At 39.9% G+C, this 18,779-nt stretch overlaps 3 protein-coding genes across 3 annotated transcripts in view; 1 reads left to right on the top strand and 2 right to left on the bottom strand.

Moving 5' to 3' along the window:
• Positions 1–4,514, bottom strand: part of LOC141007378 (connector enhancer of kinase suppressor of ras 2-like) — a 34,073-nt gene extending 29,559 nt beyond the window's left edge. The window contains exon 1 of the mRNA XM_073479733.1: positions 4,451–4,514. Within this exon, the coding sequence (XP_073335834.1) occupies positions 4,451–4,514 (64 nt within the window). The remainder of the gene's footprint in view (positions 1–4,450) is intronic.
• Positions 4,515–9,488: 4,974 nt separating this feature from the next.
• Positions 9,489–15,869, top strand: nlrc3l1 (NLR family, CARD domain containing 3-like 1). The gene is made up of 7 exons (XM_073480067.1): positions 9,489–9,556; positions 10,506–10,752; positions 11,851–11,952; positions 12,865–12,942; positions 13,048–13,156; positions 13,259–13,499; positions 13,687–15,869. Exons 2-7 carry the CDS (start codon positions 10,550–10,552, stop codon positions 15,246–15,248), a joined length of 2,295 nt encoding a protein of 764 aa, XP_073336168.1. The 5' UTR covers positions 9,489–9,556; positions 10,506–10,549; the 3' UTR covers positions 15,249–15,869.
• Positions 15,870–15,906: 37 nt separating this feature from the next.
• On the bottom strand, positions 15,907–17,391 carry LOC141007566 (interleukin-1 receptor accessory protein-like). The gene is made up of 5 exons (XM_073479929.1): positions 17,344–17,391; positions 17,224–17,265; positions 17,080–17,142; positions 16,821–16,950; positions 15,907–16,636 (listed from the first exon to the last, which is right to left on the bottom strand). Exons 1-5 carry the CDS (start codon positions 17,366–17,368, stop codon positions 16,456–16,458), a joined length of 441 nt encoding a protein of 146 aa, XP_073336030.1. The 5' UTR covers positions 17,369–17,391; the 3' UTR covers positions 15,907–16,455.
• Positions 17,392–18,779: the final 1,388 nt, after the last annotated feature.

Raw genomic sequence — 18,779 nt, 5'->3', positions numbered from 1 at the left:
GTACATTTTAGCTGAATGTCGTCTTCACTCATCTGTAGTGAGTGACAGCTTCACTTTTATTGTGTCTATTGTTGAGAGAAATGTCACACTTGAAAAGAGATTTTAATTTCAATGAGGCTTTTATCTGGTTACATAAAGGATATTTGTTACAAATAGCAAATTGATTTTATTCAAATTTTATTCACTTTCATATCAAGCAAACACAATATCTGAACTCATTTTAGGGCTGCCAACTGTTTTTTTCAGTGTCTTTTTTGTCCTTTTTCTTGCAAATGTTTGAAAATGGTGAATTGTTTTAACCAACCAACAGTCCAAAAAACCAAAAATATTCATGTTACTATCACTGATGGAAATGAAACCAGCATATACTGACATTAGAGAGTCTGAAAGCTGTACATTTTGGGGATTTTTGTTTTAAAAAATGACTTAAACAATTGATCATTTTAATTAAAACGATACATTTTTATTTATTTGGCTGCTAATACATTTTCTGTTAATATAATACTCAATTAATTACCTGATCATTTCAGCTCCTACTTATCTATACGAGTATCATAGCTTTATGTCACTAGAAAGCGCTCTGCATGCTAACCGGCTATCCTTTTAGCACTGCAGACAGAGAGTAGCCTTTGTAAGGCTTTTTCTATACACTCGGTCTGTTTCCATCTTCTCAGTGAGCGAGAGGGACAACCACACACACACACACACACACACACTGACAACTCTTCCCTCATCTCGTCTTTTCATCGCCGTGGACCAATCATATACATGTGACTCAGTGCTGTGCCTGAACCTGATCAAGCATTCAGACGAGGTTTAGCTGGCAGCTAAACGGTGGCGAGGAAACGTAGGGGGTTTCATGGTTTTGCATCAAATTTAAAGGCTTAACTAATCGGCCTCCTTACCAAGTTAATTGAGACTCATTATGTCAATGAAGTATTCCCCCATGTTGCCATAGAAACCATGAAGCAGGGTTTCGGCAGGGATTCTCCCTGACCGCAGGAGCACATAAAGAAATAAGTGAAGAGAAGATGCTTTCCAAAGAGTGACCCTTAGACGTTTATCAAACGTAGCTATCTACTGATTTCATTCGCGATAATTCAAAAGCCCTGATAAGATTTTGCATTTTTAAAAGACATTGTAAAGCATTTTGTTGCGTTCTTGATGGGTGCTGTATATATAAGGTTATAAACTGAGACGCACATCAAAAAGTGGCACAAAATGTGACACGAACAGGCTGTTCATGAATGCTTAACTTTGATATTTCCCCCTTTTAAACTTGAAATGTCATATCCAATCTCATATCTGTCCTCGTCTGACTGTAGTGTCATGTAATGGATTGCTGACTGCACTAACTAATCTCCACAACGTCAATTTTCCTGTCCACTTTATGCACGGGTCAGATTAACAGTCACGCGGAGGAGAAATTAAAAGCGCAGCGCTGACACATCCTGATCTCCATCCTGGATAATCCACTGGTAATGTGAGGTTAGACCAGATATTTATCTGTATATTATATTATATTATATTTATTCAATGTGACTTGTCATCGATCACTGTGACTCACATCAGAAGAGGAGAGAGGAGAGTGTTGCAGGAAAGATAAAACTGATAAACTTCACAAAACATGAATTATGTTAATGCACACTGTCAGGAAGAGATTACACTAAGCCTGCATTCGATCTGTGCGCCTCACATACGATTCATGAAAACAACACTGAAAATGCACCTATCGTGTGTGTTTGCACAGCCACCATGCACTCGTCAAGAGCAAAATTTCCGGTCAAAGCTTGAATTCCTCTCTCTTTTGTGATCTCTTCTTTAAAGCGGCTTTGTCGCAGCTGGGAATAAGAGCATCTTGCTCACACAAAACACTAACTGGGGGGAGGTTGAGAGAGAGGGATTGTGGGAAGGTCACAGGGTGCCCCTATTTGGCCTCCAGTGACATCACGGAGCGGCTATGCTAATAATGGAACCTGTGAATGCTTGCGACAAAACGCTGCCAGTCCTCAGGAGCTGAGAATGGATGTGAGACAAGAATGAACCCCCTCCTCCTCCTCTCCTCTCTCTCCTCTTAGTCTCTCAGTGCCACTCTGTCCCTCACTTTAAATTACCATTACTGGGCTCTGGGCACAGAATCGTCTCTGCTCCACTTGTCAGATGTGGGACACCGAAGAGCCCTCTCTCATAGCCGATCTCCGCTTCTTGCTGCCTGAATCTCTCACTTGTGTGACCAGCTTATTTACAGCTCATCTTAGATCTCATGTGAACTGCTGTGGTCATTCTGTCTTTGCCTTTTCTGCACATCATATACCATCATCACCCTCTCCTTTGTCTGTATGAAGCTATACACTTGCCTTTTGTGTCTTAACTCAGCTGACACACCCACAAAATCAGCCTGTTTCAAAGGCAGCGTCACATTCAGGTACAATCTGTACACACACAACTCACACTAAGAGAGGCCTGATCTTTGCAATCACAATATGTCTGAGCCAGCAGAAAAGGGCCTTCAGGCGCAGAATTATGACTAAGGCTGTGTGTGTATGTGTGTCAGCTCGTGTGTGTTTAGGCGGTAAAGATGTATGTTTCATCCGGAGCAGCTCTGACGGGCTGTGGCCTGACACGTGAGCACGTGGCTCTGCAAAACAACACACAATACTGAAACAATCGCTGTGCTGACAGACAGTCTCAGATAGCATCTTCCTCCTGCTGAGTTTAACATCTCTCCACTCACATTTTGTACATATTTGATGGCAGCAGACTGCCGGTGGTGATCACTTTTAATGCAGGCAGACAAAAAGCAGAAAATGTAATGAGTTCTCTGTGCCCTGAGAGTCTCCTGACAGGCTTGTGTGGGCCCTTTATAGGTCTTGAGCAGACAGTTTATCTCCAGAGGAACCTTTCATCTAAATACCAAATATACTTATGAGTGATTAATTCAATGCAACAGCTGAATATGAATCTCTCCTATTTAAACTGAATGTCCCGACCTTACATTGATTACAGTTCGGTATAGTTTTGTTTCAAATGCTTGGATCCTATCTGCTGAAAAGATTTTGTGATTTTGCTCAAATGCCTGACTATATCTGACTTAAATTAGGCTGCAACTAATGATTATTTTCTGATTAATCAATTAGTTGTTTGGTCTATAAAATGTAAGAAAAATGAGAAATCCGCAAATCGGTGTTTCCCAAAAACCAAGATGACGTCATGAACTGTCTTGTTTTGTCCACAACCCAAATATATTCAGTTTGCGGTCATAGAGCAGCAAAGAAACCAGAAAATATTCTCATCTACAGGTGCACTGTGTAGCTTTTGGGAAGTCATTTCAATTATTATTATTATTATTATGTTTTTTATGCCTAAACAACTTAATAAACAAGCTCTCTTTGTTTTCATGACTGAAAAAACTGAATAAACAAACTGACCTTAAAGGACAACACAATTGAATGATGATTTACTCCTCCTCCTCCTGTTTATATGTGGCGGACCCTGCCACCTTTCTAGCTTCAAACAGTGTGCTGGGGACATTATTTTCCTCTGAGAACAGCTTGTTTATTCAGTTACAGAACAAATAAATATTTCTGAGTTTGTATTATTACCTCATTAATATTGTATATGCTAAAATTCTGAGTTGGAATTTCTTCTCCAAAACTACATAGTGCCCCTTTAAGAGGCTGGATTTTGACTTTTTGTCGATTTGATTATCAAATATCAATTTAATAGTTGATGACTAATCGATTAACTCCAGCTCTTAACTTTAAGTCAGAGCTAATCTGCTCTTAAATACTGATGGATGTGTATTACCTTGGGTTTCAGTGCAGTATGAGGTGTTAAAACTACTTAAGCCAGGCTTACATGATGCTTTTCCAAGTCAGCTGTGACTTCTTAATGACTTAGAACATCTGTGGATCAACATTTCTGCACAGATGGCTGCACCAGCTCTGATGTACAGAGCTGTGAGGGCTCTGATTTTACACATTGCAGATATAAACCTTGATCCTTTTTTCTTCTTTTTTTTCTGGAAATACAGATTGTGAGCCCAGATCCAGTGAGAAGGGTAATTATTCGTGTGTAATTACTGGATCTCCGCTGTGTTTCACAGGCTTCCTGCGAGGCAGCCCTGCGTTAACAATAACCACCTCAGGACACAATAGAGGTTTTTAAAGCGTTTTGTGCCGTTTGAATGTGTGAGGCTGTGGAGAACATGTTGGTCTGAAGGGACAAGTCGTCTCCACACTGAAACTGCGCGAAAAAAAATCGATCAATCGGTTTGGGGCTGTGATTTAAAGCCTTTTAAGAGGCGCATGCCGATGAGGCAGAAAGCCGAGGCTCAGCAGGTGTTTTTGTTCTCTTTGGGGATCTCGACTGAAGCTGTGTTCAGATAGTCGTCGAGCCTATATTCATGACTATATAGCAGTTTGATGTATCTGGTGCCTGAAGCCCTTACCTTTCATCCAGTCCACCACTTGACTGGAGCTCCACTTGCTCACTGGCTCCATAACCAGTGCCATGGTAGAAGTTTGTCTTGGTCACGCTTGACAAAAGAAAAAAAAAACACTCCCAACAAACCCACTCCCGCCTGAAAAAAAAATTCAAAATAAATAATATAATAAAGACCAGGCAGTTAAAAGACAAATCAAGGGCTCTCTCTATTCTTCTCTGCTGTGTTTACAAACAAAACGAGGTAGGTCCAAAAGGTCCAAAATGTCGCTCTGAGGAGCCTGAGAGCAGCCCAGCACACTTGAGCACATTCCTGTGCTATTTGCTCGCTTGAATGAGCTTTTACTTGTCATTCATGTCAGGCTCAGTGGCGGGGATGATGGTGGGTCGCTGCTGCCCGATCCCCTGCTTCCAAAATACATCCCAGTACCATCCGGAGCTGAGGAGAACAACGCGCAGACTGTCACTCCACACTGCTGTCTGGGAAAGGTTGGGTTCGCTCTGAGCATCCTCCCTCATACACAGACATGGAGTCACAGCCCTCACCGTGCTGAGTGTGTGTGTGTGTGTGTGTGTGTGTGTGTGTGTGTGTGGGTATGAGGGCTGATTAGTGCCACAGAGAGGCAGGCAGCAGGAGTCTGAGCTGGAGATGTGTCTCAGCCCCATGTAGACGCCCAGATTATGCTGGATTTTGATGAGAATAAGAGCTGAGTCTATGAAGAGCAGACATTTAGAAACACATCGATGATGGTGCTGAATGCTTCAAAAAAGACAACACTTTAAAAAAATTTTAAAAATGTAAAAAATATTTTAGATTTTTAGGATTTGTAGATCATCCAGCCACTTACTGCAGTACAGGAAAGCAGTGGTGATAATACGTTAATGTACATCATTTAAAAAGACCCGTGTTGATCAGAGGGTGGACAGTCCCACGTCTCTTTAAGTACCCGGTCCAGCCCAGGATTGGAAAGGTTGGCAGTGCAACCAATGCAGCTGCTCTAGGGCCCGTGGTTGATGGCCCCTCTGTAGGCCCATCATGGCCTTCCAGATGAGGCCCTTCCCTCTCTCAGAATGTATATCATTGTTGTGTTCACCATTATTAATTCATTTGAAGAGCATGTGCTTACAAAAGGTAACACAATATTTTCATAGAGCAGTTTGTCTTTGTCAGCAATCAGTTGCTCCATGAAGAAATTGCTGTAGATTCTCATAATGCTCCAGTAGTTTTAATGCTGCCTGCCACACAGTCAAGAAGTCTCTCTGAACCAATTAGGTATTCAATTATTTTCGGTTTATAACCACTTTTCTAATTGATTTTTGTTCATTAAACCCTGTGACAGTCTAATTTGAAACCACTGATATGTTTTTGAGCTTTAAACTGGCTTTTTGACAGCACAGGAGATGCATAAGAGATGTTGTTGTGATTGTGAGTCTGATTAATATGAATAGATACCTGCATATGAATGCAGATTCTGTAGGTAAGAAACAAGACTTTGGTGCTGGAAGCATTTTCGGTTACATGTGCAGCCTGTTTTCCAAGTAGTATTGACCAATCATGTTTCAGCAGGCTTAGTAGCCTACATGTGGAGAGCAACAGAGGTGAAACGCATTGGTCAAAATGCATTCATGGAACCTCTCTGGTATCGTCTGACAATGATTGAGCTTCTTGTTAGCTATTTTACTCATATGCAGATATCTGTTAGAGATCAGTTTAAAAAAATACTGGTGCACAGAGGAAGTCTCGGCACACATATCTGTTATCTGGTGACTGTATGTCCCTTAGCTACACCGAAAGCCCTGAAACACAGTTGTCCCCAGAAGCTAAATCGGTCTCAGACCATAGCTGATTACTACCGAGATTGGTGATAGTCTGACTTCCAAAGCTTTTAGGTAACTGTGCTCATGGGACCATTGTTCAACCCTCCCAGGTTCCATATCCCTCCATTAAGGAGCCCCAACTAATCAGTGGGAGTCGCTAAAGCCACAAAAAGGCTAAATAACCGAGTTGGAAGCATTGCAATCATGGATTGGGTCCGGGTCTGTGTGGGTGTTCGTTCAATAGATTTTCAGCACAAACAACTGCACGAGCACACCTTTGTTTCCGCACAATAAACACTGATGGCAGATATGCTATTTGAAAAAAGAACGGTCCATTTATTCTCCATACTGCATACATAAAACAACGTGAATACAATATAAGCCACCAATAAATCTATTCAACACAATGGCAATGCTGATACCCTCCTCCTCTAAGGCCTCGGGCACTAATCACCCCTCATACTGCCACTGTTTCCTCCTGCCGTCTTTGTCGCTGCTCACGCCTCCGTCACACAAAGCTCAGTGTAGCGGTCACTAACGAGACAAGGATGCTGACATGCTCCTCGCTTTTTATCATGTATTGGTAAACAGCTTTAGGGTCTGAGCCTATATTCACTGCATGTACACTCACTGTACTGTAAACACCACATTTAAACTGAATGTCACACCAACCAACAATGATGAGTGCATGCACACGTTCTGTTTCTGTTTGTCAACCTAGAGACAGCACCGTGATTGAACAACTCAAAATAACTAACGATTATTCTACAACATAGATAAATGGTGAAAAGTTGCATAAGAGAAGGAGCAGATCATATGACTCACACTGGATCAAGAGGGTACATTAAAGTTTGAAACGCACAACAGCATTATGTGACTGAAAATAGCAAAGACATGCCTGAAACCAATAACTAATACATTTGTCAAAAGGGTTGCCAACAATATCAAACAGGCAGGTGAATGAGAACAATATAGCAAAAAAAAAACAGAAAACAAACAACTCCCAACAGTGCAAGCATTGGCATTCAAGATAATCAATAATCATACATCAGTCCAGGGACAAGGAGCTTTGCTGTGAGAAGCTTGAATTCAGACAAATAATTTCACGCAAAGGTACATCTTGTAAACACCAGCTGTAATGATTTTTTTTTTAAAACTTATGAGTCAGTAGATATCCAGCCACAGACCATGCACACAAACTCTGATGAAGATGAAAAGATTTGTCTTGTTGAGAGATGCAATAAATATTAAATGTATTACTTGAAAAAAGCCAATACTTATGATGCTTCCTTCTCCTTTGTTTACTTGTTGCTACATACACAGTCATAAAGAAAGTTAAAGGGACACTCTGCCAGTTTTAAAAGTCTGTTCAAAGGTCTTGGAGGTTACTATTTGCATATGTGAAAAATGTTGTATGAACCCTGTTGTGGCTCTTGAGAGGATTCAAGTGATGTGATCAGTTGCCTCAAGAGATGTGACCTGAATCAGTGTCAGATGAGGGTTGAAGACTACAAGTGTGGAACTGAAAAAAATATGGGGGTGCAGGACTAAAAAAAAGAAAAAAAGAAAAGAAAAAAGGGAGCTATCATGACTTCTGTAGCCAGCTCCTCCCTGAACTGTCAGTGTTTGAGTTGCATTGTGGGTAATGTAGGCACCAGGTTTTGACAAGGAAGAATGCATTTAATAAAAAAGATAATATCTCTGGTCCTGCTGCACTTTGTTTGAATTTTTTAAGGTGGCTATCGTGAGTCGAACAATGTTTTAGGAGTGCAGTACTAAAGTAGACAGCTATGGTAATAAGCTGTTCTTTGGTCAATAATCAGGCCAGATTTGGGCCAGTTATGCACCTTCTGATGTCACACATGATGTTCTGAGTATTTGATTTTATTCTATTTGAAAGTCAAAAAGTGAATCGTTGTTCATCTTTAAAAAATATTATTATTATTATTAGTAGTAGTAGTTGTTGTTGTTGTTGTTGTAGTAGTAGTGATAAAATAATATACTTTATTTTTGATTGCATTCATTTCCTTAGGCTGTCCAAGGTTGCTTTGCCATTTTAGATTTATGAATTTAATAAACAGTAATTAAATGGCTTATAGACACAGATTAATAGGGTGGAGGAACCATTATCTGCACTAAGTCTGATGAGATGATGAGCAGAAATTGACTTAAAAAAAAAACCTTTAGACATTGTTCATGTGCTTTATTCTCACAGCAAAAATTCAGACTCACAGCAGGAAGATCACAGGTGTCGCTGATGACATAAACGATGACTCAGTTCTACTGTTGGTGTAGTCTAGTGTTACAGTGAGCTAGAAGGCCTATACACAATCCCAAGACAATGAAACTGAAGCAACTAAATGAAATTTAGCCATCATTATTTGTCTTATCATTTACACGTGGGCTTTTCTTATGACCTGAAAAAAATGTCTTTACTATGAAAAAGCCTTATTGCTGTCAAAAAGTCCACACATTTTGCTATGGTTATTATGCAGTAAATTGAAGATTACTTGGTTCTGCACGCAAGTTTCATATGTATGTTGCAGAAACATATTCTTAAACCTTGGTTATTGTGGGCCTTTAGAATAATAATTTAGAATAATGAGCTTCAGTGTATATACTGTTTCACGTCAACTAAGCTTTAGACATTTTTCACAGAATTAAATCAGCATGTTTAAACCAAACAAGGACGGTCATTTGGCAGGAAATAACTAAGTATATTTACTCAAGTACAATACTGATGTGCAATTTCGAGGTTGTTGTGCTTTACATGAGTATTTCCATTTTATCATATGTAAAACTTGACTTTCACTGCTTTTAGAAGCAAATATGGCACCCCTTTTTCCATTACATTCCTTAGTCCGCTATAATCACTTGCATGTACGACCAGCTTATAGAATATGATGCCTTGTTATAAAACAAACTACCCAGAAGGTTTTTGAAGTAAGTAAAATGAGCTCCCCCTAGACCAGCTACAACATTAAAATGCTGCTTATATATTTAGGCATCAGTATTAATAAAATAATAGCACATTATACAAAATAATTCAACATTACTTTACTTTTAATACTATATTTTCAATGGAACTTAAACATTTACCTGTCATTGACTGTACATTGTTGTATTTCTTCTAGAGCACTTCCTCCACCACTGGTCGTGTTGGAGCAGACTGCATGTACATCACACCCCCGGCCTGTAGGGGGCAGCGTCTGCTGTGTGATGCGTTTCCACTCACGCGGTTTGTCACGAGAGAAGAAGAAACTTTGGCTTCCTGAATCGAAGAAGTGAAACGAAGGTAAACGTGTTAATGTTTATGTGTCGTATACATTAGACAATGATAATAATGTATTTATGTAACTCCCAATGCGTTTATATTAAATGTTTTTCCCAATATGAGAGTAATGTTGTAATATTGCATAAGATTCTTGTCGTTATTCCTGGTTGGAGACTCTCTGGTCGTCCTACTGCGCCAGTCTGATGGCGTATCTTCACTCTCAAACTCAAAGTTTTAAGCTAACTAACGTTGTTGTTAATCCATGAACGCATCATGAAGTCCAGTTGACATGAACTAGCGTTACATAATATCTAATCTAATGACATGTGGAGATGAAGGTGTTGGTGAGACATTCAGTCGAGGCGGAAGTGAGAGGTTAAAAGAGGGAAAAGTCCAAACTGAGCCTTTAACCATATAACAATTAGCTAAAGTCAGCACGATCCGTCACTCAGACTGAAGGTAATGCTTCAGTTTTGACATATTAATACATGATAATCCCAAACATTTGCTTATTCCTACAGATGGTTTATGTGTTATAATATTTAAATCGATGTGTCTCAGTTTTCACAAAGCCACAGCAACAGACTTTTGTGTGTGGATAAACACAGCATACTATTCTCTCATTCGGGGCTTAAAGTCTTATAATATATATAATATATAATATATAATTAAAATAATAATTACTATTGTATTATCAAACGATAATCACTATAAAGCTTCATCTGTTTATCAGAAACAAACAAATCACATCAGGAAAATGTGCTTCTTAGAGTAAGATGTCTGTCTGTAAAAGGCTAAATGATCTAATGGTCACATGTCTGTGGTCTGGATCAACCACTAAGTACCAAACACAAAAGACTCCAACACAAGAAACCTGAAAATCTGGTTTGGTGTAAAGTTCTTAATACACCCTGACAGAGAATGTGAGATCTGATCTATTTCTTTTCTCTCCATGGTTTTTATTCTGCAGGTACAGACAGTCCTGACAAAAAAGTGCGTTTGTCATGTTTGTTGATGGCTGACAATCTCAACAATATGATGGACGACAGTGATCTAGTGGACATGGTCACGCCAGCAGGCAGCTCTTCCCTTGGGGATGCAGTGTCCGGTAGAGAACAGAGTGTGTCTGGTGAAGAAGAGGATGACGATCTCTACTACATCCCTGAAAGAAGACCCTCTCTGGACTTGGGACCGAGTCCGATGGATACTAGCCAGTGGTACTGAGATTTTTTTCACTTACTAGCCCTAGGAGTTTTCTCTTACACTGTAGGGTTGTAAAACTGCTGAGTAGTGACACTATATTAAATGTAGAAACACAACCAGTACTGTCATTTACTTTCTGCAGATTATACAATACAAAATGAAATATCACTTACACCTTATATGTAAGAGCAAGGGTGGTGTGGCAGCTCAGCAGTTTCCCCTAGTGGACTGAATGACAATAACAGAATGGGTAACTGAGTGTAATATAATTGGATTTATTGTGGTGAATGTATCACATTGAATCCCCCTTGTCCATCTAAATTGTATTTGTTTTTAATAAATGGTAAGTTTATACTTGTTTAAACTTTAGTTGATATTTATTTCACTATTAACAAACAAAAAAATACTTTATGAACCATTTACTGAGCGATCGTAGAGGTTTTTAAACATCAGATGCAACTTTATAATGGTCACCTAAATAAAGTTTCTAGATGAACTACAGAGTATTTATTAACCCTTCACAAAGTGTTATAAATATCAGGTGATGCATCAGTTGATTAATAAATGGTTTATAAAGCATTTCACTGTTTGTTAACAATGATATAACTATTAACTAAAGTTTAACTATAAATGTATCAATGATTATAAAGTGTTACCAAGAAAAAACACAAAAATAAAACAAGAAAACCGCAGCACTTGAGTTATCTGGATATTTACAGTATATGTACAGGGTTTGAGCAGGCTATCTTTACCTGTCTAAGTCTGTATCTGTTGCAGAATTATAAGCATTGCCTTCCTTCACAGAAAGCCTAAGTGCTCACATGACTTAACAAAAAAGTAAATCAATTCAAAGGAAAAAAAAAGGAAAATTATATAATTAAAAAAACACAATGTGGGGATAAATCCATCCTTGTCAATCAACCTTGATAAGTCCTTGTAGTCACCAGTTAACATACCCAAGACTTGACGGCCTTGATGCTGTATGAGACAGAGCACTAAGCTTAAGATGTGCTGCTTATCTGGCTTGTACCATGGAATCCTGTGATTGCTTGTTACATGGTGACTTAGCAATTAACAAACTGTCATTCGGCCATCCATTTTTTATTTTTCAGGCATTATGTGGATCAGGCCTCGCCTCCAGCTCTGGGCTACTGGTCAATGACAAGTGAGGAGAACTCAAGCGACATGACTGACGAAAATGGATCCTCCACGAGGTACACACCAGACAAAGTATCAGGAAAAGCTTAAATCCGTCTATGAATTCAGGCATTCATCACAGTGAACACAGGAAGCAGTTGTGCTTGTAATGTGTTCCTTCCAATATACATTACCCAGAGGTGGCAAAAGTACACAAATTCTTTACTCAAGGAGAAGTACAGATACTTGTGGAAAAAAAGACTGGTGAAAGTAGAAGTGCTGATTCAACTTCTTTACTTGAGTAAATGTAAGAAACTACAGGCTCTGAAATGTACTCAAAGTATAAAAGTAAAAAGTATCCCTCTTCTAGACTATTAAACTCAAAGCTAGAATCAATGGGATTTGTCCGAGGGGTTCATAAATGTACTAGAAAGATATTTGATTGTTGAGTCTCATTCCCTGGACGTCAAGTACTGCCAGTTTGGGTTGGTAAATCGTCCCAAACATAGCAAAAAAAAAAATCAGAAAACACAGGCAGAGGGCTGCAGGGTCTCTTCAGGTACAGCCACCACTTTGTCTGCTTCCGTCTTGCTACATCTGCCGTGTGTGATATGCATTGAAAGGTTGAAATCAGGTTGTGATGTTGGGAAGGCTGCGTGCAATGACACAACCTAAAAATAATCGATAATTCCCCTTTAATGCATTAAAACTGAAGTAACAAGCATGTTTAGAAAATGTATGGAGTGGAAAGTACAGATATGTTTGTTAAAATGTTGGGAGTAAAGTAAAATATCAGAAAAATAAATACTCATTTTAAGTACAGATACGTGAAAAATCTGCTTAGGTACAATAACAAAGTATTTGTACTTCATTACTTCCCACCTCTGGCTTTACCCTGTTGTTGCTTTCATTCTATCCAAGGAAAACTGTAGTGGCATCTTGTAGTTACATTGAATATGATTCAAGCCCTCCTGTCATCCTGGTTTTAGGGTCCAGCTGGACAGAGCTGATTCATTCTCTAGCTGCTACTCCATGGACAGTGACGACTGTGAAAAGAGAACCCCTAAGTAAGAAATACATCCAACACGTGGCAGTTAAACATGTTGTGTGATTGTGATTACATTCTAGATTGACATTAAAATATGTTTAAATCTCTGCTGTTGCCTCACCAGGGTTAAAAACAAAGATGATGCCGCCTCAGAGCCTTCTGACACACCTGAGTTAATCCACGACCCGAATGAGATAAGACATCCTTCTCTGACAGTGAAATTCACGTTTAAGGTCAGTTCACCTTTCGTCTCTATCAGTTTTAAAGACATGAAGTAGAACAAGCCTTCTTGTTGAAAACAACAGCATTAAATGTTGTCCTTTCTTTGGAATCAGGCTATTTGTACAACCCTTGGGAAGCTGTCAGAGGAAGACATCAGAACATTCAAGAGGATGCTGTGGAAGCGTTACCCGCAGTCATTCAACACTCCTCCCCAAGGCATGGACATGGTGGACCTTGTGGACCGGCTCCTTGAGTGTTTTGACCTGGAGGTGTCCTTACAGATCACCAAAACCCTTCTTGAAGCAATTAGCCAAAAGAAGTTGGTTAGGTTTCTTGAGACTTTGTGCATCAGAAGTAAGTAGGCTCCAGTATGTCTTTATGACTTATTACTGTTGCATGGATGAACTGTTTACATAAGGCAAAGGAGATAATAGTCAAAGTACAGCAAGTGCTGATTCCAGGGTTGTCATCCAGTTCACTGTCCGTTGAAACAAATAAGAGAATGTTACATAAATTTACATGCACATTTTTCCTTTTTCAGATGAAGTACGTCACGATTTATGCGAGACCCTGAAGAGTAAATTCGGCGAAGAGGATTTGCAGGGAGAGAAGAGACCCTTTGATGATATCTTCACTGATCTTGACATACCCTCAACATGTGATAATGGCCCAAATATTGAACATGAGGTCATGACCATAGAAAAGCTGGACAGCAACCGCGAAGCAGGGAAACTGCTTTCTACTAAAGATGTTATGAGCTCCAAAAGGCTGGCGCGCTCAAGCTTTAAGCTTATTATGCTCATAGGAGTGGCAGGGTCAGGGAAGTCCTTTGCAGTCAGAAAGTTGGTCCTCGATTGGATGGAAGAGCGGTCCCACCAACATGTGGCTTTCTTGTTTCCCTTGCTGTTCAGAGATCTCAAACAGTTTGAGGGTTCGAAGATCTCCGTGTTGGACATATTACACACACTCTACCCCGCAACGAAGAAACTGAGGGATGAGGATTTTACATCCGAGGACTGCAAAATAATGTTTATCTTTGACGGTCTCGATGAGTACAGTGATAAACTTGACTTTCAAAACACTGACATTCTCAGTGAACACACCGATGCCACCACCCTGAACGTAATCGTGGTCAACCTCCTCAGAGGGAGGCTGCTGTACCGCGGCCTATTCGTGATCACCTCTCGGTCTCAAGTAAAGCGCTACATTCCTTGGGACACGCCTTACGATGAGATCGACGTGCGTGGATTCCGTGACTCTGAAAGGGAAGAGTACTTCAAGAAGAGATTTCAGGACCCAGATCAGGCAGCTCGAGTTATCGCGTACATCAACTCTTGCAAAACCCTCCGCATCATGTGCCACCTCCCCTTGTTTTGCTCTCTGGTGGCTGAGGAGCACCAGCGCATATTTAGGCTACAGGGGGCACAGGCAGAGCTGCCCAGGGGCCTCACCAACATTTACACAAAGCTGATGCTCGCACTCATACGTCAACAGCGCAAATTTAGAGCTCCAGATCATAGCCCAGATAAAGAGAGAGATTTCCTCATGAAACTTGGAAAGGTGGCCTTCAACATGCTGGAAAAGAACCAGTTTAAGATCATCAAGACAGACTGGAAGGAGACTGGACTCAGCGCTGAGGAGGCGGTGATCAACAGTGGCCTGTGCACACAATACATCACAAAGCCATTTGTCTTATTTCAGGAGAAAGTCCTCAGCTTTATCCACCCCACCATGCAGGAGTACATGGCTGCTCTGTATGTGTTTCTCTCCTTTAGAAACCAGGGGAAGAACGTTTTTGAGCAGCACCTGAAACAGAAGGTTCGGGGGATCCTAAAGGGACACAAGGCATTAGAGCTGTACAAGAACGCTGTGGACAGAAGCCTGCTGTGTGAGGACGGCAAACTGGACATTTTCCTGCGTTTCCTGTTCGGCATGACTGTCAAGGCCAATCGGGAACTTCTCCAGCCATTCTGCACATCATCTGTCAAGTGGTCAACATTCACTGAAGATGCTGCTGCACTCATCAGGAAGAAGATGAGAGAAAATCAGCATCCTGGCAGAAATAGCAACTTGCAGCACTGCCTGGAAGAGCTGGGTGTGTGAGCCTCAGAGGCGGCAGTGAGCTGATGTAACACTGATCGCTGTGCAAAATCATTTTGATTCTAAACAAGTGTCAAGATGTCCACTGTCAGTAGGAGGAAATCTGTTCAAGACATGCTTCTGTCCTGATGATGAAACATGTTTCTATTTCTAGAACACATGCACTAATGGAGCCAAACGTAACCACTTCTGAAGTTACACTCATGTGCCAATGATGTGGAGAATCTTTTTTGGAAATGGAGTGTTGTGATTTAATATGTGTTAATATTGACTTACAGAAGCTGACAGATTATTATTTGTCTTGTTTTTATATGTTGCATATGCAATCAAAGATGTTTTCATATACATTAATTATTGCTACTGTTGCCAGTCTGCCCTCTGCTGTGCTTCAAAATGTCTCAGTGTTAAAATTCCTTCAAATGACTTCAACTGCACTAATAACACAGTATCATGAATGATATGATTCCCTTGAGCTAAACTAATTGCTTGTTGGCTGTTTGTTAATGTTGCTCTTTATCCTAAAAAAGTAGCGGTACTCTAACTCTTGTAATCCTGTTACCTGTTTAAATTAACAAACAATAAATCTCTGGGGCAACAACCAAAGAGTCCCATCAGAAAAGCACAGTTGAGTTTGTGAGTAAATTGATTGATGCGATGTTGTCTCATTATGGAGTATATTTTATTTTATATTTGTATATATTCTATATTTGTTCAAAAGTATACAGACAAAGGGATGATACAGTATCATAGCAAAGTACTGGTACAATATTTTCTATACATTCTGCAGTCAATAGATATTACATTTGTGTGGTACAGTCATGTAAATAACAGTAATTTAGACAGTTCACTAAAATTGTAAGCAGGGTGCATTCAGTTCCACATGAAATGTTGAATCCAGACATTGTGTTCCCCTGGATAAAGAAGCGACTTGTATTTTTTTCCCTTCCCAGAAGATCAGAAGGTGTCGCTTTCTACATTTTCACAGTACATTTCCTCACTGAGGGGAAGCCATTAAAAGAACATGTTGTTCCACTGTGGAACCAAATGCACCTCAAGTTTCACATTTACAACTTTTCGTCAGCACAGTTCTCCCACCCAACAGTATCACATCATAAATTCACAGATTTGGTTGACTCGTGTCAAATATGAGTTAATTTGCGAGTGAAACATTGCTCAGAAAAAAAAAATCTAAATTTTCCTGCAGTAACATTCATTGCTTTGTGGTTTTTCCCACATTACAATTACTTCTTTTTGTTGCTAGTCTTGTGAATTTTTGGGCTGTTCCATAAGCATTTGTCACCACGCAAGTGAAGGTGGATTTGAGGTCCTCTGATGTGACATTCTTCAACAGCAGACTCCTCTGAAGGATTGCACCCTCCTCCAGCGTGGATCTGAAACAAGCAGACATTACAGGTCAGCTGCAGGTTGTTATTTTGTCCTGCTTAACAGCAGTCTGAAATCTGAAAAAAATAATACTCTCCAGCTTTGCAGAATGTTAGTAACTGCACTTAATCGGCTAAGACTTCATCCTCTGTAAAGGTAATATACATAAAAGTTAAAACTCATAATACTCACTCCTCTGACTCTACTATTCTGCCACTGCTGGGTGTGTCTTCAGGGAAAGAGCCATTGACAAGCCAGTAGATGACTGTCTGATCAGCTTCAAAATTTGCAAACGCTTCACAGTGAAGAATCAGCAACTGTCCTGTGAGGCAGAATACATCCAGAACCATTATACCCAATTACAGTACAGCTTTGATATATATACAATAACCCTTTAAAATAGCTTCACAGTAAGTATCCACCCGAGCTGTACAGAAGCAGTTTATGTTACCTGGCTGAGCTCTTATTGTGACGTGATGTGGCCCGATGATCTTTGGAGATTCATCCTCAGAAACTGAAGAACAAATTTAGGTTAGCACAAAAGAAAATCTGATTACTCAATAAATGAAACCGTGACACACAAAACATGCTGTACCTGGAAATCCATCTGCAAGCAGCAGACACAGAGATCCCAAAGCTGATGCAGAGATATAACACAATCACATCCAATACCATAATACAGTTAAAGTTTGTTGGTATTAATAAGTGTTCCTACCTTTGACAACAGACGACAGCTTCATATTGACTCCTCCAGTGTCAGCTCTGTGCTGTTGACTGGTGTTTGGCTTTACTATATATACACACAACTAACAATCCACTTCCCCTTCGCCAACTCATTACATATGTATTAGACACACAGTGCAAGGGGATTTCCTCAGAACCATGCCCTGTCATGTTCTCTGTTGATTGTTGACACACACTTACAATGACATAAATCGAGCGTGCTGACTCATTCACAGCTCTCGCTCTTGTGACTCCAGTTATGTCAACGTATAGTGTCACCCGGGGAACAATACCTTGGCTTTACACGTAGGAAACGTCTGGACATGATCTGAACCATGTGGCATTTATTCAACTGATCTCATTCAAAAACACTGACAACAAAACAGAATGATAATGTTAGTCTTGTTGCACACAGACCCTTTCCTGTGTGACATGGTAGAGAGGCTCAAGAAAAAGACAGTTGGTATTATGAGGCCAGCAAACTTGGGACTAGAAAAATCCACATAACAGATCATATAAATATAAGACTGGCACCATCAGTACTCTCATGGAGTTAAAGGATCATTCTGGGTTGTTTATTATGTTTTTAGTGTTAACAGTCATTGTTTTAAGTCAAGGTACTTAACGGTATCAGAGCTTTGGAACGATCCCAAGTCAGATCAGTTAGAAGTTCACCAAAAATACAAAAACATGTTTTCCTCAGGAGGTATCTAGCCATGCAGATAGTTTGGTTTTAATTTGGCCCAGCATTGTGACATCTGTCTCTGAGATTTCTGCTCCCATCGCAAGAGAATGGAACAGAATTAAAGGATAAGTTCACCCAAAAATGCAAAAAAAGTGAAAAGTCATTATCTACTCAGCTCCGTGAAGTTACAGTAAAACAGCGTTTCAGCATTCTCCTCAATAACTGAAGTAGATGGGGATTCGTTTTAAAAAATTAAATGTCTCCTGAAGCCACAAGATCCCAAATCCATTTGAAAAGACGTTATTTATACCCTTTTTAAAGCTAAAATCTACACTGTAGCTGCTAAGCTAAAAGTGTTAGCACACACCCTGTCTGACATGGGTACACGAGCTCAACTGTGCGTTGAGGGCGTAAGTAGCGTCTTTTTAAATTGATTGGGAATCACAGGGTTTCCAGAGACTTGGATTACGCCAGATGAGCTGTATGGACCCATTTAATGTTTTTTTTTAGTTGTTTTCTTTTACCATTTAAATGAAGTCCCTATCTACTTCATTTGTTTAGATGAAAGCTGCAACACTCTTTTGCTGTGAAGCTCCAGAAATTTTTTGTGGACTACAAATCTTTACCTGACTTTTCATCAGCATGGGGGAGAGTGCATAATGACTGATTTTTCATTTTCGGGGGAAATTATCCTTTAAATTTTGTTAGTAGCACTCACAGCACTGAAAAATGAGGTTTAAAAA

This window comes from Pagrus major, chromosome 13, assembly GCF_040436345.1.
Source record: "Pagrus major chromosome 13, Pma_NU_1.0".
In the NCBI taxonomy this organism is placed as follows: domain Eukaryota; kingdom Metazoa; phylum Chordata; class Actinopteri; order Spariformes; family Sparidae; genus Pagrus; species Pagrus major.
Note: the sequence above shows the minus strand (reverse complement) of the source record. Positions and strands in the feature narration are given on the sequence as shown.